This window comes from Bos indicus, chromosome 16 (genome assembly GCF_029378745.1).
Source record: "Bos indicus isolate NIAB-ARS_2022 breed Sahiwal x Tharparkar chromosome 16, NIAB-ARS_B.indTharparkar_mat_pri_1.0, whole genome shotgun sequence".
In the NCBI taxonomy this organism is placed as follows: Eukaryota; Metazoa; Chordata; class Mammalia; order Artiodactyla; family Bovidae; genus Bos; species Bos indicus.
Window position 1 is genome coordinate 28449316 of NC_091775.1, and position 27271 is coordinate 28476586.

A 27271-nucleotide genomic window follows, 5' to 3' on the forward strand; every position below is an offset into this window, starting at 1 on the left:
GAAGTTAACGTCTTAGGTTCTGTTTGCCAGGTGAAGTGAACCTCGCATTTTATTCTCAGTTCTTTGTGTTTTAATGTCTCTTAGGTGCTGGTATTTAGGCGAAACATAGCTGTGTTTTACAACAGAGTCCAAAGAGATTCTTCAGTCTGTGGAGGCAGAATTGGTTAGCCAGATAAGTTGTATGGTCACCAAATATCAAATGTTGCATGTCTTTCCAGCCTTGGACTAGGCTTGGCAGAAGCCAGAGAGCCACTAAGCAAAACTCTCTTTATGGACAGACACACATTTTGAGGATGGTGGTATGCCCTGTCCACACGTGAAAGGAAGGGTGAATGGTAGCAAAGTAAACTTGGTTCTTTTGGTCTGCAAGTCTCAGAATTTGCTCTTTGGGGTTATCTTGTATTTCTTCCAGGCAAAGAGCCAAGGAGCTGTAACACAGAAGTTAGTTTGTTTGCATCCCTCTTACCTTTTCTTTCTTAGGCACCTTCCTGTTTAAAAAAAACTGTCACTTAACTGGCTGTATCCCTAACTTCCAGTGCCTCTAAATGTTCTGCTCAAGCTTTTAAAGCAGTGAAGGTGTTGGAAAATTTTAGAACTGAGAGATAAATAAGCTACTTCAGGAAGCTCAAAGGTAGTGGAGGACTGTTGAACAAAATGTTTTACCTTCTCATTCAAATATTCTTTTTAAAAAAATGCCAATATTCACAATGTTGTTAGTTTCATATCTATAGCAGTGATTCCATTTTTATTTTATTCCATTATAGTTTATTACAAGGTATTGAATATATCAAGTATTCCCAGTAACCAAAATAGAAACTCCATGTAGTTGAGAGCATCTGGCTGTCAGTTTGCATGTCGTCGGGCACAGAGCAGAGGCTGAGCAGATCAGAAAGTTGCCTTTTTTACAGCAAGACAGGAGCTCTTTACTTCTGAAACATTAACTGTGGTTAAAAGCAAAACCACCTTTCTTCTATTGCTTGTCTGTATCAAAGCCAGGAAAGGGGGTGACTCTAGTTCTTTGTTTTAGGGGCTCTTCTACAAATGATGAAAAGAGGAAAATAGCAGTGACTTTAAAGAGCTGTGGTTAAGATGCTAAAGATTACTTTTCTATGCTTTTATGTGACTGGAGAGTTGCAGAGACCTTTAGAAATCCTTTGGTCTAAGTTCATCTTAGCGGTAGAGAGCAGAGCCCCGGGGACTGCATCTGGAATCCTGATGGTTAGGTTAGTGTTCTCTCTCTCCTGTCATTCCTCTTCCCTGTCTGTGAAGACAGTACCCAGCGCCCAGCCAGTGAAGGCTGCAATGGCGTGCTCCTGGGTGCAAAATACTTTTATCTGTGTGTTCTATCCTTTTCCTTCCCTCCCTTCAGTGGTAGCAGGTGCCCTTACTGATCATGGGACTCTCAGCTAAGAGAGCTGAAGAAGAAAGATCTAAGGTACAGCTTGGTTTTTCAAAGCCTGACAGCCACCTTTTCATGCCACACAGATGACAAAGGAGTAATACTGTCCAAATCTGCTTCCCCACACCTGAACTTTGAGAGATAAGAAAGCTCCCCAATGGAACTTTTTCTCCTGTGCTCTCACCACTTTCTATCTGGTATTATGGTCATTTGTATGCAATTCATCTCTCCTACTAGACTGTACACTCCTGGAGGGCAGAGTATATTCTTATTCATGTTTGTATCTTCTTCCTGTTGCTCCTGGCACCTAATACAGTGCCTTGCACACAGAAACAATAAATGATTGTTGAATGAATGAATAAATCTGACATAGAAGAAGGGGGATGGACTTAGGAAGTAGACAGTTCTGGGTTCAGATTTTCAAGCCCTGCATCTTCCAGTTAAAGTTATTAACCTTCTCAAGCCTCAAGTTTCCTCATGTGCAAATTAAAGATGATACTAATAGGAAAAAAAAAAAGTAAATCTGATTGTGTTGTTCTATTGCTCTTTCAGCATGAAGTCTTAACTGATGTCCTTTACGTCAGAGAAGTCAGAAGTAATGGAGCAACATAATCAAAGTCTACCGTCTGTTTTCGAGGCAGTCACATTATGGAATGTTCTAAGACATGCTAGGTTAGGAAAGGAAACAGCTGTATTTGGTGCACTTGAGACTTGTGAACTTTACTCACAAGTAATATTTTGTCAGTAATTGTGGTAAGAGTTATTATGTACTAGGTATAATTATTCTCAAATGTAAGTAAAATTGTTCTAATATATGGAACAGGCAGCAAGACAGAGGAAATCTGAAATTCTATGCTTATTATCTAGATTGGTGCCACCTGAATGTATGTACTTTAGGCCAGATTTACCATTTTGCAATGTAGTGTAACAAAGCTTGAGATATTCTTGGTGTAGTGACACTACAGTGAATAAGGCCATTCAGAGAATGGGCTGTTATGCCTTTGTGAGAACTTGTCAGTGAAGCCTTTTGGTTTTAAGCCATATTTACCATGACAATTCTAAGATAGTAGCCAAACTGTTTTGCTCTAAATATAGTCTGAGGACTGAGGGGCATTCAAAGCCTTAGGGGTTAGCATTGTGAACTTCAGTAACCACAGTAATAATTACCTTTAGGACATAGATGTTAAAGGGATTGATCACTAAGTTGGTACTGAGCTCAAATTCTCTTCAGAATAAATTCTTTGATAAAAGCTGTTTTTGCTTTCAATTGCTTCCCTCTGAAGCTGGGTGAGGAAGAGTGAGTGGGTGGGCAGTCCAGATCAGCTAGCTCAGAGTTCAGAGGTTTGACTGTGGCTTCCCTGCTGTGTATTTGGTTTGCTGCTTCCATTTACGGAGCAATCTTGGTTTCATCTGTATTAGTTCCCATTCAACATTAGTGCCTAGTCAAAAAGTGAGTCAGCTTAACAAAAACTGAATTTGCTGTTCTCCAGCAGAGCACCTTGTGTATAGAGGTTGAGAGGACTAGGAAGGTGCCAAGCTACACCCTACTACATCATCCTCTCCAGCCATCTCTTGTGTTCTTGGTTCACTTTTAAACACGCTGTGTTTATCAGTCCCCACTTTGTTACTGACCCAGGGGACATAGTTAATCTTAAATATGATATTTTAAGTACCATATACTCTTAGGTAAGAGACTGGCACTTGAACAAGGAAGGAGCTTGCATCCTTCATGTGTTTTCACAGCTCAGTTCATTCAAATGGATAACTCTGAAGGAGAGGATATAACAGGAAATCAAGTTCGAGTCTGATCTTATCATTTGATCTGATCAGCAGCCTGTTTCACAGACTGGATGCAAACCAGGTGAGGGTTGAACTCAACAGCCCAATTAAAAGCAAGTCTGGCTGCCACTGCATCTAATCTCTAAGAGACCTGCAGGGCAAGGCTAGTCTTCTGGTGTAAGTCTATATAAAATACTAACTTTTGGGAAGACAGTAATAGGACTAGTCCATGTTAATTGGTAATTTTCTATTTTACCAGCTACAGTAATCAAACATAAGGGCATTCTTGTTTTATCCACAACCTACTACCTTCCCTCCCTCACCTATTTTGAAGCCAGTACTACACATTACATATGTAATATTTCTATAAGATAAGGTTCTTAAAACACACACACAGTCCCAATATCATACATAAATTGGTAACTACTTAGTACTAAATAGCCAATTGGTGCTCTGATTTGCCCCACTGGCTCAAGTTTTACAATTTGTTCACATCAGGATCCACCAAAGATCTGTACATTCACTTGAGTAGTCTCTTTTAAGACTCTTAATCTACTAAATTCCCTCTTTTTTCCTTTGCAATTTATTGAAGAAATGGTTTCATTTGACATAGCAATCAAGTCATTTGTTGTGTAGAACTTGTAGTATTCTGGCTTTTGCTGACTGCATCCTCTGCCATAAACTCTTAAAAAAAAAAGTTTGTGATTTTACTGTGTACATTCTCACCCATCACAATGCTGTCTGATAAGATACTGTTAGATCCTTTCTAAGTTAGGTAAGGGAACTAACTTAAGTACTTGCCTAAAGCGACATGCAAGTTACAGGATTTGTATTCAAGTCTGATGATTCCAAAACCACTACTTCTAACCACTACTTTATAAAGTAATTGAGATATTCATATTTACTGTGGAGGTTTTCTTCTATAAAACTTCACGAGCCTGTTTTATTATATGGAGAAATATCTAGAATTTCAAAGGTGTCATATTCTTCTATGAACTACACAGTTAATTAGAATCAGTCAAGTGTGCCCTTAAATGTTGCCTATCTTTGACAAGTTTTAAGTCAATTTTTAATCCAGGGTTAAGTGGCCATCTACAGACCAAGTAAGGTTTGTATGACATAGTGGCTAAAAGCATAAGCTCAGGGGCACCTGGCTTTGAATCCCAGTTCCTTCATACCAGTTATTTAAACCTACTTCCCTCATTTGTAAAATGGAAATTAGTATTTGCCCCATGAGGCTACCTTGAGAATAAGAATGAAATGAGAATGAAATGAGTGGCTCATCCACAGTGACTGGCCTAAAGCAAGCACCAAATACATTAGCCCAAAGGAATACCTGTTCTGTAATCGTGTTACTTAACCAACTAGTGTATAGCTTTGTGGTTGAGCCATTGTCTGACTCTTTGCAACCCCATGGACTCTATCTATAGTCTATGGAATTCTCCAGGCAATTGTACTGGAATGGGTAGCTGTTCCCTTCTGCAACCCAGGAGCTGAGGGGGTCTCCTGCATTGCAGGTGGATGAGCTACCAGGGAAGCTTACGTGCTGTGGTTGGCCCCTGTCAATACCATTCTTGCTCCTACTTTTAATTCTTGGTCTCACTGCTAAAGTAATGTAGCACAGTCCCAGTTTTCAAAAACCACCAGTAAGTGCCAGCTGACAAGTTACCTCGTGTGTTACCAAATCTGACTCATGATCTGAAGATGGCTTAGAAATCTAAAAGTTAAAAACGCCTTCAGGTGAGTCCCACGTGCACCTGGATTTAGGAGTTAAAACCACAGGCTTTGGAATCAAAATGAGTTTGCAAATCCCAATGCTACCGCCTATTAACTGTATTAGTTTCTTAAGCCTGAGTTTATCACTGAAAAAAAAGTGAGCAATACTTGCTTACAGAGATAGAACTTTAAATAATGTATATAAAGTACCTGGTATCCAATAAGCACTCCCAATTATATACACAAACATTAGGAGAAACTATACAAAGGAAAAGGAAATTAAAACCAAACCAGTTGATTTATCAATCAGTTCTTTCTGGACAAGGAAACAAAATCTTACTGAAAAGGTCTTCATGTTTAAACATAGCGTGAAAGAACTTTTAGAACAAATTTTTCATTGATAATAAAATCAAGACCCCTTTTCTGAATTCACAGGCTGCAGACTGGTATTTTTCCATTTGGGGGATGAGGGAAGGTTAGTATTTGGAAACTATTTGGTACACAATTCTCAATTCAATATGTAGCTGCATTTTAGTATTATATTAAAAAGGAAGCCGCACAGGACTTACATGAAGAACATTAATATATTTGAATTGTAGATAGTCTATCACCATGGCTAATTATATCTTAAATAAGATGTTTTCCCTGAGGCTATAAAAGAAAAAAGGCTTGGACTCATTACATCCATTTAATACAGTGACCAAAGAAGCCACTAATCTTCACATCAGAAAAGGAAATGCTCATGGTAAGCACACTCATCAAGTTTGAGGGAGAAGAGCCCACTGCCGTAAAACCAGTGGTAGTCACCTAGAATTGTTGGAAGTACTGATTGACTACTCGAGTATTCTTGCTCAGGAAATCCCATGGACAGAGGAACCTGGTGGGCTTGCAGTCCATGGAGTTGCAAAAGAGCCAAATATGACTCAGCATGAGCCTGAGTTGACAGGATGACGGGGTGATTTTGTTGAATGTTTACAGGTTTAAGTCTTTCTGGAAAAAATGTCAAGTCATGAAATGATGTAACTAAAGACCAACTTTTCTCTTGCTTAAGTGGAAGAGAATTGTGTTTTTAAAATACAACTCTACTGTCAGATTTATTAAGGTTGGGAAGTTTTCTATACCTGCTGGGATCTGGCATGAAGCTTTAAAGAGAGATAAAAATATATATAAATAAAAAATAAAGAGGAATAATCTGACTAAGCTAAATCCACCAAGTGTAGCTGTATATTTAAAGACTCAAGTAGAAAAAGTTCCTCTTGCCTGTTGATCAGAGCAAGTGGCAACCATACCTTTGAAGAGGGGAGCAGCGTGTGGAAGCACTACTCTCTCTGCCTCACCAGTGGGTCTGCTATCCTAAGCTGACTCTCCACTCACTGCCTGCTAAATACAGATTTTCCACATTTGAACTTCCTTCTACTGTGCAGAACGTCGTTCTTAGCAGTAAAAATCATAAAGCCTACTTCTGTAGTAATTCACTGATGGGCACTTTGTTTTCATTTTCATAAATACAAGTGTACTGCATAGGTTTGTATATATTGAACGTGTTCTCCAAGGAGATCTTTAAAGAACTATATATCTGTTACGAAATAAATTTTAATTTCAAATTGGAAATGTATTTTCACCCCTTGTCAGCATTTCCACTGCCTAACTGCATAATTTCAGATGTAGTAGTATTTTTGAAACTCTTCCAGTCCTGTGGCTACTGCTGGGTCTTCCAGATTTGTGGACATATTGAATGCAACACCTTGATGGCATCATCCTTTAGGGACTCCATCGCATCCACTAGCTTTATTAACAGCAGTGCTTCCTAAGGCCCACTTGACTTCGCTGCACAAAATGTCTGACTGTGTGACTGACCACACCATCGTAGCAATCCAGTTCATTAAGATCTTTTTGGTACAGTTCTTCTGTGTGTTCTTTCCAGCTCTTCAGCATCCACTAGGTCTCCACCATTTCTGTCCTTTATTGTGCCCCTCTTTGAGTGAAATGTTCCTTTGGTATCTCCCAATTTTCCTGAAGAGATCTCTACCCCTTTCTGTTGTTTTCTTCTAGTTTTAGACACTGTTCATTGAAGAAGGCCTTCCTGTCTCTGTGCTGTTCTTTGGAAATCTGTGTTTAGTTGGATATACCTTTCCCTTTTTCCCTTGTTTTTGCGTCTCTTCTTTGTTCAGCTCTTTGTAAAGCCTCCTCAGATAACCACTTTGCCTTCTTGCTTTTTCCTTTGGGATGGTTTTATTCGCTGCCTCCTGTATAATATTATGGACCTCCGCCCGTAGTTCTTCAGGTAAACTTGATCTAATCTCTTGAATCTATTTGTTACCCTCACTGCAAGAGCTGGACTGTAAAGAAGTGAAATGAAGTCAAAGTCGCTCAGTCGTGTCCAACTCTGTGACCCCATGGATTATATACAGTCCATGGAATTCTCCAGGCCAGAATACTGGAGTGGGCAGCCTTTCCCTTTTCCAGGGGATCTTCCCAACCCAGGGATCGAACCCAGGTCAAGGCAGACTGCCAAAGAATTGATACCTTTTAAGTGTGGTGCTAGAGAAGAATCCTCAATGTCCCTTGGACAGCAAGGAGATCAAACCATTCAATCTTAAGGAAAATCAACCCTGAATACTCACTGGAAGGACTGATGCAAGCGGAAGCTCCAATATTTTGGTTATCTGCTGTGAACAGCCGAATTATTGGAAAAGTCCCTGATGCTGGGAAAGATTGAGAGCAGAAGGAGAAGAGGGCATCAGAGGATGAGTTAGCTGGTTGGTATCACTGATGCAATGGACATGAGCTTGGACAAACTTCAGGAGATGATGAGTGACAGGGAGGCCTGGCGCACTGGAGTCCATGGGGTGCAGAGAGTCGGACACGACTGGGGGACTGAACAACATTTTTGAACATATGGCATATGATTCCTTTAAAATGCAAATGTTCCTGTAGATTTTCTAAATTAATCCATAGTTACATACAATAGCTCTTTAAAAAGATAACTGGCTAAGAGGGCTTTGTTAGACACTTAAAAAACTCCAGGTGAATCTATGGATATCAAATTCAGCAAACTGATTGTTCTAGGTAAAAAGTACTATTTAAACACTCAGATTAGTGGCTATTTGATTTAACACAGCTACAATTACTTAATTATTCATTCTGTTTATTGAATTAAAAGGGAGTACAAACAATTGGTTAAGTGCTATGCACTGACATGGAAAAGGTGTATTTTTAAAAAAAAAACCCAGGAAAGCAAATCAAAGTTAACATATTTCAGTTGAACAAAAATTTAAAGACATTTAATATACTACACATTTATAAAATAAAAGTTAACAAAGGGTGTTTTGTAAATAATTAGTAGAACAAGTGAAAATAAATATACCAGAGACCTGAAGTTTTTTACGCTTTAATGAAATAATAAAGCAAAAAAATTTAAACTACTAAATATAATCTGAGAGGCAGTTAAAAAACAACCCCCCCAAATTTAAGAACACAATCCTTTGAAACATTTAATCAGTCCATAGCAAATAATTATTACATACCAAAAGCTCTAAGTGTTAACTAGTTCCACCACAATGCCATGTAAATCTTGACAATTTAGGAAATCTTGAGATCAACACTTAAGTTCTCTTCTTGATCTCTACAGCTTGGTTTATAAATACACACATGCTTTTGTGGATCTATTCCCCTCGCCACACACACACATTTTCAAGGAGCCAATAAAATTTTTTCCACCTGTGCCTAAAAATGTTCCGATTCAGTTTTAGCACATTGACCCTGATGATGAAAAGGTTTTAAGTTAAAGATGGGGACACAATTTCAGTCTTATAAAAATATACCAATATTAACCAAACCTTAATTCAGAGAGGGCACTTCACATGTGCACGAGACTTTCAGTAAAATTGCTAAGAACCCAGAACAGCTGCTTCTAGGACTTATTAAGTACTCTCTCTCTTTCATACAGATACAACACACACACACACATTTTTATATTATTAGTTTCATTAAATCCAGGCTATCTGGATTAAGCAGATAAAGGATGTGATGGGTTTTGTTTTTGCAACTATAGGGCAGCTACTATAACAATAGCTTAACAACACTGAAAATTTTCAATTAAGTTCACCCTGTTTTTAGAAAGTGTCTAAGTGTAAATGCAAATTCACCTCTTCTCTTAAAATTAGCAGTTTATATTAAATCAGGTATGGTTTTTGAAATGGAAGTAATGTTTTCGGGAACAACCCCAAAAACGTTGCTAAAATTTAAATGAGAAAGTAAAACAAAATCAAGATAAACATTTTAGATATGGGACAAAAAGGATATTAAGAAAAATGTCTTCTTTCCTCCCCATTCAAAAGTAGTCATTCTTCTGCTGTGAAAGAAACTGATATGGATATTTCCCTTTCAAGAGATGTTAAGATATATTTACCAGTGTGAGCAGAGGTGTTAGGGTCAGTTCTTGTGTGCAGGAACCTAAAAAAGAGAATTTCAAGATGGGGAGGGGTGGGGAAAAAGGGTTTTCTATTAATGTCATGGAACGCCACTCTACAGGGACAACACTCCTAATAATAAAAATCACCAAATTACTGCTAGGGTGATTTCAGATTCATAACATATTGACAAGTTATTTTAGTTAAAAGTTAGGTAATCCCTTTTTGTTCTCCCACCCACTAAAATGGGCCAATTAGTAGGGGCATTTGCAAACACAATTTCCTCTGTTTAAACTACTTACCTGGTTAAATAGAACATTTACCTGGCCAGTAACAGAAGTGTAGCTAGCATGAACACTAATAAAATACAGAAATAAAAACTGAGGGCGTCTTCCCTCCCAGCTAATTCCCTACTCTTAATTCACCACCCACACACCCATTTTAGGAACCCCAAATCCAACACTGTACTATTAATAACCAGTTATTTGGAGGAAAAAGACATTTAATTTCATACATGCTCTAGCCCTTGATTAACGGTTAACAACAAAAACATTTTCAAGCACATGGAAATGAGCCTACTAACCTGATTTTTGGAGCCAAAATTCTCCACTCTATTTTGATCTATGTGCAAAAAGTATTGGTACTTTTCAGTTTATACATTTGTTAGTATCTTGCAGCTGGCTTGAAAATACTCTCACCTCAAGCCTAGAGAGACTACAGCACAGTCAGAGGTTTCACTTGACAGCTATGAGTTGGACCATCCTGTCATCAGGTTCTTTGTACCACAAAGTCTTAGGTTTCTTCATTTATTTCACCTTTCTAGCAGTCACTGCACGGCACATGCATGAAATAGACGTTTACAGCAAGTTGGCACCACCAAGTACCAGTATATGTAGGAAGCTGCCAATTAAGACAGACTTGGAACACAAACTCACCTAGCTGCTACAGAAACCTTTGCATAGTTGTTACTCCGTTTTATTGGAGTTATGTTCTTGTAAAATGTGCCTCACTTTGCCTCCACTTTTTTAAAGTGTTCTTAAACTGTACTTCAGAAGCACTCTGAAAACTCAGATCTAGGGGTGGTTGGGTGAAGGACAGTAGACTCTGAGTGCCAAATTGCCCCTGAACGGGCACAAATCCCAGTGAATGTTACAAAGGTACCATGGCACACTGTAATGCAATTTGTAAACAGCTGTGGAGTTTCTATGCCCACATTTTGTTAGTGATGTTACCATAGAGATTGGGGTAATTAATGGCTTCAGGGTATACACGAATCACTTAAAATATGAATGGATTTAACTGTACTGAGGTAAACAGAAGTTGCCACTTAATTATATACAGTTACCAATGAAGATTTTATTCAAGCTTAAAGTAAAAAGTAATTTTAGTTAGGAAAAATGAAGTACCAGATAAACTGTAACATATAGTTATTTTAACTTAGAAATATCAAAACAGGAATTCTTGATTCTCTAAGTGGTGGTCTCTGCAAAATGGAGCTTAAAGAAATCTTTTACATTACCAATTTGATAAAATAATCTGCTGACCACGATCTGTCATCTCCTCTTACTATGAGCTTCTGGGAGAATCCGAGCTATTTTAAGGCCAATTTGTGTTTTTCTTTCTTCTCCCCTTCCCTGACTTGACCATTTCTCCCTGCTACCCTCCTGTTAAAGGCCCCCCACCCCCATCCCACCCACCAAGGAAGAACTCCTGACATCCAAGCCTTTCTTCTCTTCTTTGTGGATCCTGAAGAAGTCTGCTCATGGTAAATAATATAGATTTGGCTGGGTCAAAAGCAAACAGCGTTAAGACTTTTTCTTCACCAGAATCTTATTTTGGAGATATTCCCACTCTTCTCAATGTAACAGCTATGGTCACCACATTCATCCTCTACTGAAAAGGGGAGGGAATTTCAAAGGAGACTAAGTATGTTGTACTCAGCTGTTACAGGATTTTAAAAGCACAATGTGAACATCAGGCTTTTGGCGTATTTTAAATGTGAAATTCTCAAAAGTGCTTTTCCATGAAGGAAACCTTTCCTTAAACTAAACAGGGAGGGGAGAGGGACACTACCCACAGCACCAGTTTAGAATGAGGTTCAGTATGGCAATATCCGAAAAACTGAGGAGAAATAGTCTTTAAATTTATGTATCCCTATGTCAAAATATTAAGGGCAATTAGAGAAATGATTATGAGGTTTTAAACCCAGTTTAAGTATGTTTGTAACCTGCTGAATTCTTCTAACAAGCTCAGTTATACTATAAACTTCCAAAGTGGTTATATCTGCTGATTTCTACTCTCTTGCTAGATGACACCAAAATGATTCCCCAAATTGAGAACAACTTGGAACAAGCTTTGTTGAAAACTTATACGGACTACTGATCTCTCATATTGGTACAAATTAAAAATTCTCTTTTTGAATCTTAAATTTCTTCAAGATCAGGTACTGATGTTCCTTCGGGAATAAAACAAAAGGGGGAAAATCTTCAAAGCACTACTCTGAATTTTCTGTATAATGTCCTTCCAAGTACTGTTTCTGACCATGTCTCATGTGGTATTCCAGAAGAGCATCAGTTATACTGCATATCTAAGTCATAAAGGAAACTCTTTTTTAGCTGGTTTAGATTCCAAATGTATACAAATGAAGTCACTTTAATCCTATAAATACTTCTTAATTTATTTTTAAAAAATTGTGCTGTTAACCCTTTTACGGGGCAACAAGCTATGTGAAAAGTACAAAACTTTTTGTCAAATGTAATATTGAGAGTGCTTTTGACATAGTTCACTGGTTTATCATCTGGATCAGTATATACTGCGCAACGGGCAAGGCTAGAATCCATGAACCAAGCTGCAAAGATCTCAAGCTAAATAAGGCGGAAAGATTTGGAGAAACAAAAGAAGGAAATTCTTTCCTATCCAATGTATACTCTTCAGACTAATGCACTCTTTCTATCAAGCCTTCTAAACTGTTAAATAAAGTTTTCCAAACAAGCATTTAAACTTCATTACACAGAAGAGCAACAAGAATGGTATCCTGCCAGACAAAAGGCAGGAGGGAAAAAAATATATATACTGAGTTCAATGGGTAAGCCTGAATGTAGCACAGTTCTTCACAACCGATGGGGGGATAATTCAACATGGTGTCCAACAACGTTCTAACGACGTGCTTCATCTCAACTGGTTACTATGAAGCAAGGTGTAAATGTTTGGCCCCAATCGGGCTTCAGAAATGGTTCTTTTTTCATGACGAGCATGTCAGTCCAGCTATCAATCATGTTTGTTTGCACCAAATCCCAAGCCATTAAAATACGACTAATTTTAAGTTAAACAGAAGTCGTCTGCTCCAAATTCGCCATCAACTATCCATGCTACTGCATTCCTCTGAATGAAGACAAGATGAAATGTGTATTGGGGGAAAAGAAGAAGAGGGGAGGGGGAGAAAAAAGTTATCAGTTAGAAAGTTTTGACATTAGCATCAAGACATCACAAAATATCTTAACATTAAAAAACAATCACATCAAGGCAAATTCTTGGTATTTTCATCATGATCATTAAAACTGTGTTATCACATCTTAGGCTACATATTACAGTCTAAACCCATGATTATTTTGAATACTGGAGAACCCAAGTGAATAATCATATTGGAATCTTATACTTTAAAAAGAAATCTTGAAATAGTTACTCAGAGTGGAAACATTTTTATGGTAGTTTTCAATAGAAGAGAAGAAAGAACATCTGGCAGTCCAAGGTAGAACTGCACTGTAACTATGTACTGGGTTGGCCAAAAAGTTTGTTCAGTTTCCCAATTTTACAGAAAAATCCAAATAAACTTTTTTGTCCAATCCAATATTGAATTCTTTTAGTGGTTCAGTTTGAAACTTTGCAATATTACCCTACTCTGTGTGTGTGTGTGTGTGTGGCGGGGGGAGGGGGGAAGGACAATGTGTTAACAGCTCTACTGATATAATTCACATACTCTACAATGCACCCATTTAAACTGGACAATTCAGTATTTATTAGCATATTCACATAGGATTGTACAACCATCAAGGCAATCAATTTTAAAACATTTTCATCACCATTAGAAGTCGATCAACAATCCTAAGCAATTACTAGTCTGCTTTCTCTATAGATTAGCCTATTTGGGACACTTTCATATAAATGGAACCTAGTAGGTACTCTTTTTTGTCTGGCTTCTTTCATAGCATATTGTTTTTAAAGTTCATCCATGTTGTAGCATGTATGAGTACTTGATTCTATTCCATTTTATACAGTCCTCAAAAAAAAAAAAAAATGTAGTATGGATTGCTACTTATAATAAAAGGTCAGTGATTCTTTTTTTTGGAACTTAAGTATTTTTAGTTAAATGACTTCTAGTATCTTAGGATACATATGGTTTTGGAATGCCATTTCCTTAGCTTCATCTACATTTTTCCCAAATGTCTATTCCAAACAGATATTAATTAGAAAACATGTTTTCGAGCAGGGGAAAAAGAACTCAGAGGATACCTTAATAAAAAGCATGGAACCAAGTGTCTGGTTACAAAGCAGTTGTCTTCCCATTGTAGGTATAAATGAAAATCTTTTAGTGCTATACCTATTTGCAAAGCACAACTGAAAATTGCTTAATTTGACCCAGTTCTTACAACTGGACTAAGTTGGTCTCATCCACCATGAGTATCCACAATAATTAAATTACAAATAGCACTGCAACTCTTATTCCACTGTAGTGGAGGCACAAACATATCCTTAAAGCTACGTCTAAAATAAATCTACTTACAAGGTAAATCTGTTACTATATACCTAGTATTTTTCCTAGTTCTTTGTATCAAATGTTTATTTGAAGAAATAATTTCCAAAATGACTAATTAAATTTGAAAATCACATATAATCTCAGTTATAGATCTCTAAAGTATCTATGAGTAGGCCTTGAAACCTAAAAAGGGACAACACACACACACAACAGGAAATCAATACAAGATTTTTGTTTTTAGCTAATTTCAGAGGTATGTTAGTGAAATCATGTCATGTAGTGATCTACAAATACAAAAATGCCCTAGAAGCTTCTGAATAACTCAAGAGTAGTTTTCCAACTTCTTGAGCTGTGTACTCTACATGCTTTTTACCCTTGTCTTTGGCTGTACATCCTCACCTACCAGTGAGATCTGGTACAGTTCGTACCATACAGATAAAAGCACAGAAAACATGCTTTTAAGCCATTCGTGCTACCCTGACAACCCTCCTCCTCTGAGCATAACTGAGAGCAGCTGGTCATCTTTCTTACTAAAAACACTTAGGTGGGACACACTGTGAACAAAAAAATCTGTTTATCTGTTTCTAGGTAAATTATTCCCTTTTAAGCAAACTAAATATTTCTGCTCTAAAAAAAGAACAGGTAAGTCATTTACATAAAATTTCTCATTATCTCTTCTTTCTAGCATATCTTGCTCAATTAAGCTATGTCCTTAACTGTTAGCTTTCTGGCTTTGGGCTTTTTTCTGGTATCTGAAAGTAATGGAAAACACCTTTCAGACTTAAGATTTGAAGACCTGGTAGCACTCTACAAGTTAACTAGTCTTGCCACGCTTCAGTTTTCACACTCCAGAAATGAGGACAAACACACTTCTCCATTTCTCTTACAGGGCTATAAAGATGTTCTGCAAGACAGTGTCTATAAAGGGCCTAGCAGGTTACTAGGCACATAGGTACATGATGAATTCTAGTTCCATTCTCTTTCTCTGTCCATCATGCACAGTTCATGCTAGTGTGCTACATGGTATTAACAGATACTCATCTGTAAGGATAAAACCATAAGCAAGATCATTCTCAGTTGTTCAAATTTCATATACTAGCTAGTTTTCACGAGCACAGAAGTATAAAATACTTCTTGTCAATGAAGGAAGATTTTTACGAAGATTTTGAAAGTGGCAATACTAACTTGCCTGTAAATGAGGTGGCATATTCCTGCGTATTCTCACCACTGTCATCATTAAAACAAACAAAAAAATACTGTTGCATATTAGATTAATTAAACTCTTGTGCAGTGAGATATAGTGTACAATCTTTAAATGAGGGAGAAAATCTATTATATCCTACACTTTAAAGTACCGCCCCAAAGTGCTACAACTTAATGATAAATTAAGGCAAGGTTTCATTTGGAAAAAAACACAATACTGTATGACGGTTACCTTCAATATTCTGGTGGTCTATAAAAGGTGCTGGTCCCCATATCCTAACAGTGCCGTCATCTGAGGCGCTGGCCATCATGGATGGAATCTGTGGGTTCCAGCTCACGCAGTTGACTGTACGTGTGTGCCCTGTCAGCTCCGCAATTGGCAGTTCACTACGTTTGTGCCAGATGTAAACCTTGTGATCTGAATAACAGTAATTCAGAAAAAAGTTGGGAAAGTATAATAGATTAACAAAATTGACTGATTTTAAGTTTACTGCTCATTACAGAACATTTAACGTATCAGACTTGAAAGGACAACAAAAACAATGTGAATAATTTAACATATTATTTTTTGAAAAATCCATTTAAATTTTAATAAAATACACATTTTCCCCCTGTTAAAAATGACAAACCAGCTTGCAAGTCATCATAGAATCTGCAATATTCTGTAATACATAATGTATAATCACAGTGAAGACCTTTGAATATAAAGAAATCTAGGATGAAGATAAATTCTATGGAAATGAGGGGTGACAGAGAAGCAATGTATCCAAATTCAAATATGGCAATTAAGATGACAGCTAAATATTGAGTGCTTACAATGTTTTAGGTGCTAAATAACTATATTATTTAGTTTTCACCACCATCAGGAGGTGGTGCTTATCCCTTTTATGGATGGTGACTGATGAACTGCAAGTGTAAGCAATCTCCTCATGGTTAACAGCTGGTAAACGGTGAACCTGGGATTGAAATCCGGGACGTCCTGCTCACGTGTTTACTTGAGAGGCTAGCCGGCTGTCCTACAGCTGTATCATGATATGACTGTGTGTAGTCTATTTACACTCTCATTAAGTGCCCATAAAAACCAAAACCCCCAACAACTTTGTTTCTTTGGATAAACTAATCTTCAAAAACAAAATGAAACAACTGTCTAGTACCGAGTAGTGGTTCAGAGTAAGGGCTGTAGAGTCCGACTACTTGGTCCACATCCTCCCTGTGTTCCTGACCAGCTGTGTAACTCTGGGCACATTTGCCACCCCCTGCAACTTTTCTTCTTTAAACGGGGAGTCATACTTACCTCATCATATTATGAGGATAAAGTAAGTCTGTATATGAAGAAATGTTTTGAACAGAGTCCAATACACAGTGAACACCATGTATTACCATAAAGAGTTAACTAAATGTAAGTGATGGTTCTTGAACAGAGGGCAGAACCCCAGGGTGAGTTAGAAAAGTGTCCCATCTGAAGAGCTGTCACTCAGTTACATACATGATCAATGTGGGAACTTTCAGCGGATGTGCTGCCAGAAAGTGGTGAACAGGTAATCAACTTGTGGTAAAAGAACATGCCCTGGTTTCAAAACTTACAAAGATAAAAAGTTGGAACCACTGTTGAACATTTTTTTGTGTATGGAAAGCGAAAGCTAAAAGGAACTCACTGAAGTACTGAATTTATCTTTCCTAGAAGGTATTCGTTGTTCAGTCATTTTTAAAAATAATTTTCCTTGAATAAAATAAAACTAACAAAAGTAAAAAAAAAATGCCCAGACTAGCTATGCTTCCCCTTGGACAGAGCAAGTCCACAAAGAAAGACTACAGGCTTTCCTGAAAAGTGAGAATCCAACCGAAATCTGCCTACTGAAATCTGGATGAAAAATGCTTTTGTGAACACATATCCAAGGAGGATATTTATTGAATATGCAGCAAAAATTAAGAAAGATCTGAGCAGTCAAGGTCACAATGACAGGCCTTATGATCAAGTTCTGCTTACTTTTATCAGTTTAAGGAATCCAGTGCCAATGCAGAGGAAAAAATAAGTTTTTCTCTTTATTATCAGCACAATGAAAAGGCTGGAGTAATGGCGTAACTTTTAGGGGGAAATGCTTCCTATTGCTCTATCTTATATTGACATTCATGATTTGGGGGGTTTGGAAGGTTCTTGGAATGTATTTCTTACAAATAAACAACGAATGGATTACTGTGGACATCTTGGGAGATAGCATATTTGCTATAACCACTTGGTGTTGAAAACATTGTTAGAGCCATTCTAAACCACCTGAGTCATGAGAATCCTAATCTCTTTCCTTCACAGTTATGTTTCATTTTTAGCCCTAAATGGAATATAATGTGGCTTAATTACATTATTCATCAGGCTTAGTTCTAAAGTTAGTTTGGGCCGGAAAAAAAAAAGATCGACATCACTAGGGATAATAGTGGCAATACATGTTTTTTAAAAGTACTTCTAGGCTATGTATTATTTTTAGAAAGAGTATAGGGGATTGTCACAGTTGGTAAAGAATCCACCTGCCAATTCAGGAGACATAATAGATGTGGGTTCTATCCCTGAGCCAGGAAGATCCTCTGGAGGAGGAAATGGCAACCTATGCTATGGTCCATGGGGTCACAAAGAGTTGGACACACACACACACGATTGTGAGGCATAATTAAGAGGGGTAAAAAACCCCATCAGGAGAAGGATTAAATAGAGCATGGGGAAGGATCTTCGAGTAGGAGGAGCTAAAAAGCATATAGAAGGCTTAAGATATTTAAATCATATCAAATAGAAACCAATGGAAAATCTAGAAGAAAATAACATTAACAGATAAAAAAGATTTTTTGATGGGAAAGAAGTGAACTCCCAATTGTTACCTAGCAAGCCACTCTTCTCTTTTCTTAATCTTATCTGAATGACATTTTTAGGGGAAAGAAAGAATGAAGTCATATGCTTCACGTGAAAAATCTAAATCTCTAAATGTCTCTTTGTCCCAATCCTTAAATACACCTTATACACAAAGGAAAAACTCATGTGTCACCTTGTGATCCTCTTCTCTACTGAGATCAGTTTTTTTTTTTCAAGAAAGGGAAAATAGAAACATCTCACACAGTAACCGAACATCACCAAGTGTTCACCAACATAATCCAGTTCCTTGGTCTATCTTGGAAAACTAGATTCAGTTTTTAAAAAATGACTTAAGTAATTTGCTGCTACAGTACTAGAACAGCGAAGTGGGTACTCGAGAAAATGTGTTGAAAGAAAATTTTCAATAATCTGCCATTATTTGTTTCTATTACCTTAAAATGTACAGCAACTTTTAATACTGCCTCACTTATTTGTGCTCGCATATTTTAAACAATGTTTTAAATTAGACTACTTGAGGCACGTGCCTGCCTGATATACTGATGTTATTAGACCAGAGTAAGTTATTAAAAAAGGTAGTAGTTAATTCCATAATTTGAGCTTTTCTGAGATGATAAGAATCCCATGGTCTCAAAGAAAATCTAAATTATTTTCTTCGGTCATTAAAGAACCACTGAAGATCTAATTACAGTCAATTTTGTCCAAGATCAAGTAAAACATAATTAACCTTGATTTTTAAGATACTATTAACATCTGAAAACCGTTAAATCTCACGAAAAGAAAAATACCTACAAAAGAGTAATGATTTAACTGAATCTTGATTTGACACATGCACCAAACACACTTCCACACAGCCACAACAGGCACTGTGGATCTGTGGCAGTAGGGAGGGACTCAAATCAGTTCAGGAAAAGGGGAATCAACAGTGTACTGGATAAATGACTCACACGATTTCTGATTTAACATCTTGAATTTGTTTGGAGACGTAACTACCTTTACAAATTCAGAGAATTATAGAACTTTCAGTCCATCTATATATATCTGTGAATCAACAGAGACACAATTTACCTTCACTGCCACTTGCGATGAAGTCTTCATTATGGCCTCCAAAACATGAATGAATTGTATAAAACCCTTGTGTAACACCTTGATACTTTCTTACTAAAACTCTGTCTTGCAAGTCCCATAAATGAACTCCCTGTAAGCAAAGGAGAATATAGGTATTTATTCTTAACATAAAAGAATTTTAAAGAGTAATCTGTGACTATGTATTTGCCTGATGAACATTTCCATTTTCTGTTTATGCAAAATGCCAATGTCCTGAAAAATTTCCAACTGACTCTATAAACTTATGGATCAAACACACAAATTAAAATTTAAGAATTCATAAAAATATTTGTTTATATATACTAAAACCCACAAATTTTAACTAAGCTAAATTTTCCTGAGAATTATGTTAATAAACTTACCTGAGTTGCTACATTTAACAAAGCTAATCGGCCATTCTTTGAAATAGTAAAAGACATAATGGGATGATCTTCTTGTACTCTGTAACCAAAAAACAATTTGTCAAAACCAACATACGAAGAATCAAGACATTCAAATTATTTAAATACAACACATTTAAGTCTGTAATCACTATTACATACTATATTTCAATCAAGAAAAAGAATCTGAGTTAATAATTACTAAGCACCACTAGACTATCCACCCAAATTACCAATCAAACCAAAAACATAATAAAAATAACAACTCTTCTTTTGAAGAAGCAAGTTCTACTACACTTTTAATACAAATCAGATAACTGTTGTTTAATGGATATAAAGTATATTTACATGTTTCTATCTGTAAGGTCCTCGAAGTTATATCCCCGAATTCGCTGGTGTGTATCTGATGCCAGAACAGTCTTCCCGTCACTCAAGCACCAAAGACATTGCACTCTCACTCCTTCCCAAGAGTCAAGGAGATTACCATCTAAATCCTGAGGAGAAAATTACTATTAACTTCATTACAGAACAGCACTCAGAAAGCAAACAAAGAACCAAAAGAATCTTTTTTTTTCCCCCAAAAGAATCTCTTAATATATCTTTTTGTAATATCTATCTTTTCCTGAGACTGATCGCAACCTAGTTGTTCCTTAAGTGTTTTCAATTATCAAAATTTATATAAGTCAAATTTCATTACAATACCTAAGAGGAGGGGGAGAATCTTAGCAAATCTATCTTCCCTTCTATCAAGCATAAATAAATACAATAAATACAAAGAAAGAAAAGACTCCTTAAGTTTCAAGGGCTCACAACTTTTGGAAAATAATTTAAACATCCCTTTAAAATACACTATACTGGGATTTGTACTATAATATTCAGAAGTTGTGATATGGAAAAAGATAACATGAATTATAGCTGTACAGAACTTAGGAATCTGTTATGATGTTTTAAAAAAAGTCATCAAGTTTGTAACATGCTCTACTGAGCAAAGCTCTTAGGATCATTATCTTCCTGAACATTCAAAGCTCTGAGTGCCAATCCTATTTTTACAGGTTAGGGAACTACCAAGTCATGTACCCTGAAGGCTTAAGCACTGTAAGGGACGGCAAAGTCAGCAGAAACACACAAGGCCACCTTGAATCCAGGGAATTAAGAACTAATGGCTTAAATGCCAAAATGGTGACTATAGTTAATAATATTGTATTGCATATGTGAAAGTTGCTAATAAAGTAAATCTTAAAAATCCTCATCATAAGAAAAAAATTTTGTAACTATGTATGGTGATGTTTGTTAACAAGACTTATTGTGGAACTCATTCTGTAATGCATACAAATACTGGATCATATTTTGTCATACATCTGAAACTAATGTAACAATATATGTCAATTATATCAATCAATCAATGAAAGTACAGCATTAGCCCATGGAGAGAAAGTCCAGACATAAAATGCTTAAATTAGTATATTATAATGGTACTGACCACTTAAAATAAAAGAAAATCAGGGGTGTATCAATAAACTGTATTGGGACAACTGAGGAAAAATTAAATGACTTACAACCATGCTGAGATAATAGCACACTAGATTCCATGAGTCTTGCAGTCAGCTTAATGAAACTGCTAATTTGTAATTGCGACATAAAAGTTTTTATGATAAATGACCCACACTGAATGATTTGATGGGGTTATGATATTTAACTTTAGTCTTAAATAAATAAATCTAGAAGGATCTACTGGAACCATGGTAGGCAGTGATATGAGACATGAAATCTAGATAATAGAGAGTAATGACACGGCATTTGTATCATCATCTACTTTGTCATAAGATGTTTTACCTATTACTTACTTTTATTATCCCAACACTCCAAGATTACTAGGGCAGGTAATGATCAGAAGACACCTCAAATAAAGACTGGAAAGTTTCCTGGCAACATTCATCATCACTTTTATTCCTCAAATATTTAAAAGTCAGTCTCCTCATGAAATACAGCATTTTTCGGGGAGGGGGGCAGGTGAGGGGAGGGAGGCCGAGAGAGATACAAAAAATCCAAAGGGCCTAAGATCTCCCCACCAAAGAATTAAATACTAAAACTTTTTGTCCCTATACATAAGAAACTTATTTATTTATATGAACAAAATGTTTAGTAGGACAATCTTTTTTTTAATGTTTCACTAAATTCAAAGCCTATACTTTGTATAAGCACTTGAAATGTGTTTTTAAAAAAGAAAAAGATTCCACACAAAGTTCTATTGGACAGTGTTTATCTTAGACAGTCAAGTGGGTTTTCATATATTTTATAAAAGTTATCAAGTCAAGTGAATTCTTTATTTTTACAAAACTGAATTTGCTTTTAAGTAAATTTGTAGGCATCTGAAATAGGGCACTAAATACTCACACACTGATAGAACTGCCCACGCTGACCTCCAGTCACAAAGCGTTTCCCATCTGGATTCCAAGCCACACTTGTTAAACTGTCTTCATGAGATTGGCTCATTTTTGTCCTTAGCTCTCCCGTCTACAAGGAAATAAAACTGTGGATGAGATCTTCAAGATATTCCTCTAAAGGGAACGTATAAAGAAAAAACAGAAAAAGGATAGTAACTGGGATATCTGGTTAGTTTAATATTCCTAATTAGTAAAGTAAACTGTTTAAATTGGCCTTATAGAACAAGACTATAGCATTCAGAAGAGAAATTAAATACTTGAAAAAAACTCAGGAGTCAAACAAAGCCTGGCATAGGTGATTCAAAGAATAGCTATGAGATAAACTTCAAACAGAACTCTTGTCTTAAATCAATTACATGCATAAATTAAAACAAGTAATTTTCCCCAAGTACAATGATGAAAAGCCCAGCACAACATACCTATTGCTTCTGAGTTCTCACTTCTCCTTAGTTCACAGTTCTTTATTTTATTCTAAAATTGTAGTTCATGCAATTAGCAACTCCTTAAGAACATGATTAATAGGCAGAAAAACTATGCCTTTACTCTAGGCCAAGAGTGTAGGCAGTCTAAATTACATTAATTTCATATCCAATATGCTCAAAATGTAGAAGGGAGAATGGGAAAATAAAAATTATTTTTCTGATATACAACTTTATTTCAATTAAAAGTAACAGAAAAGAGTGAAGGACATTGGTACTGTTTAGCATAGTCATTTTAAAGCATTTCCAACTAAGTAAGACTATTTAGTTGGTTACAACCGTCAGATATCCTCCTGTTATTTTTTCTAAGTTATTCAACTTAGAAGGTAGACACATACCATTTAATCTAGTCTTGATTCCATTTTGTTCATGGATTAGAAACAGGATCTGAGAGATAAGAGCTGCCCTTGGGATAATAAAAAGTACATGGGCATAATTTTCCTGTGAGAAATGGGTAATCAAATTAAAAAAAAAAAAAGAAAAGAAAAAAAAAAGGGTGCATGATCATGAAATGGGGCCAAGTAATAAAAGCAAAGAGGGCACAAAAACCAGAATGTCTTCCTTACACTGAAAAAGAAAAAAAAATTCAGCAATCTTAAACCCTTCCCCCATATTGTTAACTATTCTCAAGTCACGGTCTTTTGAGATTGTGCAATATAAATGGGTAAAAAAAAAATTTAGAAACACAAATACATATGCAACAGCTGAATCTTCAGCATTTTCTATTTACAGTAAGTTCTGAAGGCAGAAATGGTCTTTTCCTCTGTTATGCTCAGGACTGTTTGAGTATGAGGACATTACAGGTATCCCCAGAATTTTTAAAGTTTGCTTTGTACCACTTGGCTTTTACAAAGATCTACATTAGCACTTGTTTTTGCCAAGCAAAAGACATCTGAAGAGGATTTTTGCTTTTACGAAAAATGTCTGTGGAAAGTGAAAACAGTGTTTCGCAGGGAGTTGTTACAGAGGCAGCATACACTCTGAAGAGTGAGAGGGCTCCTTCCCAGGAACTACACTCAGCATCTCAGCATCAAGCTGCCATGGCGTTGAGCTATGTGAGCACCTGTGCTTTATCTTGATTTATTTTGTGCATCCTTTAGTAAGATGTGTCCTAAGGTAACTGCTTCTTTATGCCATTTTAGCTTATGAAAAATTTCACAGGAATAACTACTTTCAGATAGCAGGGGAAACCTGTAATTAGTAATCTACATAAAATCTCAAAGGAGCAATTTTGAAAACTGACTTAAAAGGACCACCCTTTTAGAACAAGTCTGTAACATAAGACACAGTAAAACAGTTAAGCTATAACAGTCTAACTGTCCAGAAATTCAAAATTGAATTTAAAGAAGACTACACAGGCTGACTCTCTGTTGTGGGACTATGACCATATAAAAGACAATTTCCGCCTCCTCTCTTTGAGGGGGCAGAAATTGTCTTTTAGGTCAGATTCATCTTAAGCTTGTTTGAGAAGCCATGTGATCTACTCTGTGCTTGGCCACCTTGAGCCCAATCACAAATACAACACTGATTCAACACTAGTCTGATTTTGAGAACAACTGGGGATTTTTAAATTATGAAACAAGTATTAGAGAATTATAGGTAAGATAATGGCATTTGAGTATGTAGGAGAATATTACTGTTAAGGAAATACATGTTTAAATAGTGGTAAAATATTATCTTAATTTACTTCCAGATGTTTTAGGTATGGATATATAAATATGTATGTTTGTATGCATGTGGGTATATACACACAAAATGTAACAAAATGTTAATAATATCTGCTGAATCTACGGTGGCACGGATACAGGTCATCATTATATTCATATTTCAACCTTTCTCAGTATTTCAAAATTTTCTTAATAAAAAACTGGGGTGAAATATAAATCTTACTGTAGAATTAGATTTATGGCACAGGTACATTTTAGTATTTATCTGTCTTCTATACTGTCTTATTGAGTCATTTCTATGGAGCTTTTATCTTTACTCTTGATAAAAATCAACTTACACATGGGTCCCCAAACTCAAAACCATATCCCATCAGCTTATACTTTTACACCCAAACTGTAGCCTGAACTATTCCCCTGCCAAGAAGTTAAAAAAAAAAAATCATTTAACCAGTCAGCTTATGGAAGAACTTAATAGAGCCAATAGATGACAGGGTGAACTCAGTGCTGAGTTCTTCTAAAATGGAACCCTAGATAAAGTGTTAAGTTCATTTAGAAACTACAATAAAACTCTTGATAGTAAGTACTGTAAACATCATTTAAATCTACTAAACGAGACTGTAACATTAAATATAGGTAAGGAAATGGTGCAATTGCCACTGGAATGGAAAATGTGGTGTCATGTCCATGTTTCCACACTTGAAAAGTAAGTTTTATATAGAACTGTGGAACCTCAAAACAACTGTGAAATCTTTACTGAGGTACAAAGTATCACAGTAAAATAGAACATATTACACACTATAAAGTACCACATCCCTAAAAATACCTACTGATCATTCTTTCAAAAATGCTATTATGCTCAACAAAATATTTAAATTTATAAATCTGGACACCTGGGTTCCATTTGATGAATTAATTATCTTTTATAAGAAATATATCATGGGAATTTAGGTTGAATGATTTGGTTCTACAGATCATGAATAAAGTTATAATGAAGATGTGCAGTATGATTATAAAGACTAAACCAAGGATAAAATTTGCTCACTTGTACATTCCAAAGCCAAAGCTCAGAGCAGTCATCTGGGCCACAAGCAACAAGATAGTTGTCGTCAGGACTCCATGCAATATAAGAAACGCCGTAAGCATGTCCTTCTAATGTTTTAAGCAGTTTTAGCAGGTGTGTATCCTAGGAGGGAAAATACACAACTTAGTTAACTCTCATTTCTAAAGTCACTGTTTTTTGGGCGTAAGAACTTAAATAGCTACAGAGATGCACTTTGATAATATAGTTTAATATGAGGACATTTTCACAGATTTTGCCAATTCCCTGCCCCTAAGAGAACCTCTAACTTGCTTCATGAAGACTCATTCATGCTGCAACATCCGTTAAGCATCAACTACACACAAGGGCACTGAATGCTAGATGGAAATAAAGATGACACAGACTTTGTACTTACGAGACTTTCAAGGAAACTTAAAACAAGTATAATAAAAGCTACCCCCTCCTCTTAAAAAGTTTTAATGAGATGTATCTTAGCATAAAATTCATCCCTTTTAAAGTATTTGATTCAGTGGCTTTTAGTATATTCAGAGATTGTGCAACCATTACTGAGAACATTTTCATCACCCCAAAAAGAATCTCCATACTAAGTGGCAGTTATCCCCTATTCTCCCTTTCTCCAGCACTGGCAACTGCTACTTTCTCCATGTATTTGTCTGTTATGGACATTTCCTATAAATGAAATTATACAACATGTCCAGTTTTTTGTAACTGGCTTCTTTCACTTAGCATAATGTTTTCCCAGTTCATCCCTGTTGTTGAATATATCAGTATTTTATTCCTTTTAATTGTTGAATAGTATTCCATTTTATGCCTATACCATATTAAGCAACATCTGGATTGTTTCCACTTTTTGGCTATTATGAATAATGCTGCTACAACTATGTAAGAGTTTTTGTGCAGACCCATGTCTTTATTTCTCTTGGGTGTATGTGTGGGAGTAGAATTGCTGGTCATATGCCAATTCTGCGCTTAACAATGTGAGGAGCTGCCAAACTGTTTCTTAAGTGTTTAAACCATTTTACACTCCCACCAGGAGAGCTACCACTTATTTAGTGCTAATCAGTATTAGCACTATTCACAATCAATCTCATTTAAACCTCATAAATCTAAAAGGTTAAGAATTATTTTCCTCCCCCATATTATAGGAAAGGACATGAAGACTGAGAAAGGTTAGAAACAACTTGCCTTTATTGATAGTATTACCAGGGATTTGAACCTGAGGTGCGTGACTCTAAAGCTATACAGGATGAAATATATAAACTGCAAACATGAGTGGCAAATGAAAAGACTGGAAAATTGACATCTTTATTTTAGACTAAAGGGTTAAATTTTTATCCTGTAAGTGAAGAACGATTTTTAAGCTTGGGAATATATAACATACTTGGCTTTAGGAAGAGAACTGATTAACAGGGTGGAAGAAGAATCAGAACAGAGAGAGATGCAGAATAAGGACACTCCTAATGAGCCAGCACAACAGTCACGTAGTTAAGACAAGAAATGGGCCTTAAACTAACATGGTCAGGACTGAAATAGGTTGTGGAACATAAAACTGACATGACAGAATGAGACAAAAAATGTTCAAAGACTATCTCTAAATTTCTGTTTTAGGGAATAAGGATGAACGTAAATGGTGTGAAGGAAGCAGAATTTGGGAAGACTAGACTTAATGGGGACCAGTTTTGGCTAATTCCAATGCTGATGACCTATAGCAGTTAGAAATGGGTCTGGAACTAGTCTGATAAAACTAGATTGGGAATTTGTTTTGAAAATTCAATAGTTTACAATGCCATTACTTCTGATTCTTCTTTGGGAAGATGATAATAGGCCTGGGCTATTAGATCATAGTATCATTAGGTCAAAGTAGCTTGCATAATTTAATAAGCATGTCAAGTCTTTTGGACTAGCCCAGTATCTTCTAGGAACAAATTTTCATTCATAGTGGTGTTTTAAATTTACACAAAGATGTGCTTCTAAACTAATGACAAGCTACTACAGAAATATTTAACTAAAAAACTAAT

General features: G+C 36.2%; 1 protein-coding gene across 2 annotated transcripts in view; it reads right to left on the reverse strand.

Annotated features, from left to right (window-relative positions):
* Nucleotides 1–8269: 8269 nt before the first annotated feature.
* The window catches only part of WDR26 (WD repeat domain 26), a 39638-nt gene continuing 20636 nt past the window's right edge, over nucleotides 8270–27271 (reverse strand). For both annotated transcript variants that reach the window (XM_070768031.1, XM_019976331.2), the window contains exons 8-14: nucleotides 25236–25376; nucleotides 21998–22117; nucleotides 19952–20097; nucleotides 19586–19664; nucleotides 19185–19314; nucleotides 15495–15680; nucleotides 8270–12687 (exon numbers count right to left, since the gene is read on the reverse strand). In XM_070768031.1, the coding sequence (XP_070624132.1) occupies nucleotides 12662–12687; nucleotides 15495–15680; nucleotides 19185–19314; nucleotides 19586–19664; nucleotides 19952–20097; nucleotides 21998–22117; nucleotides 25236–25376 (828 nt within the window). In that variant the 3' untranslated portion in view covers nucleotides 8270–12661. The remainder of the gene's footprint in view (nucleotides 12688–15494; nucleotides 15681–19184; nucleotides 19315–19585; nucleotides 19665–19951; nucleotides 20098–21997; nucleotides 22118–25235; nucleotides 25377–27271) is intronic.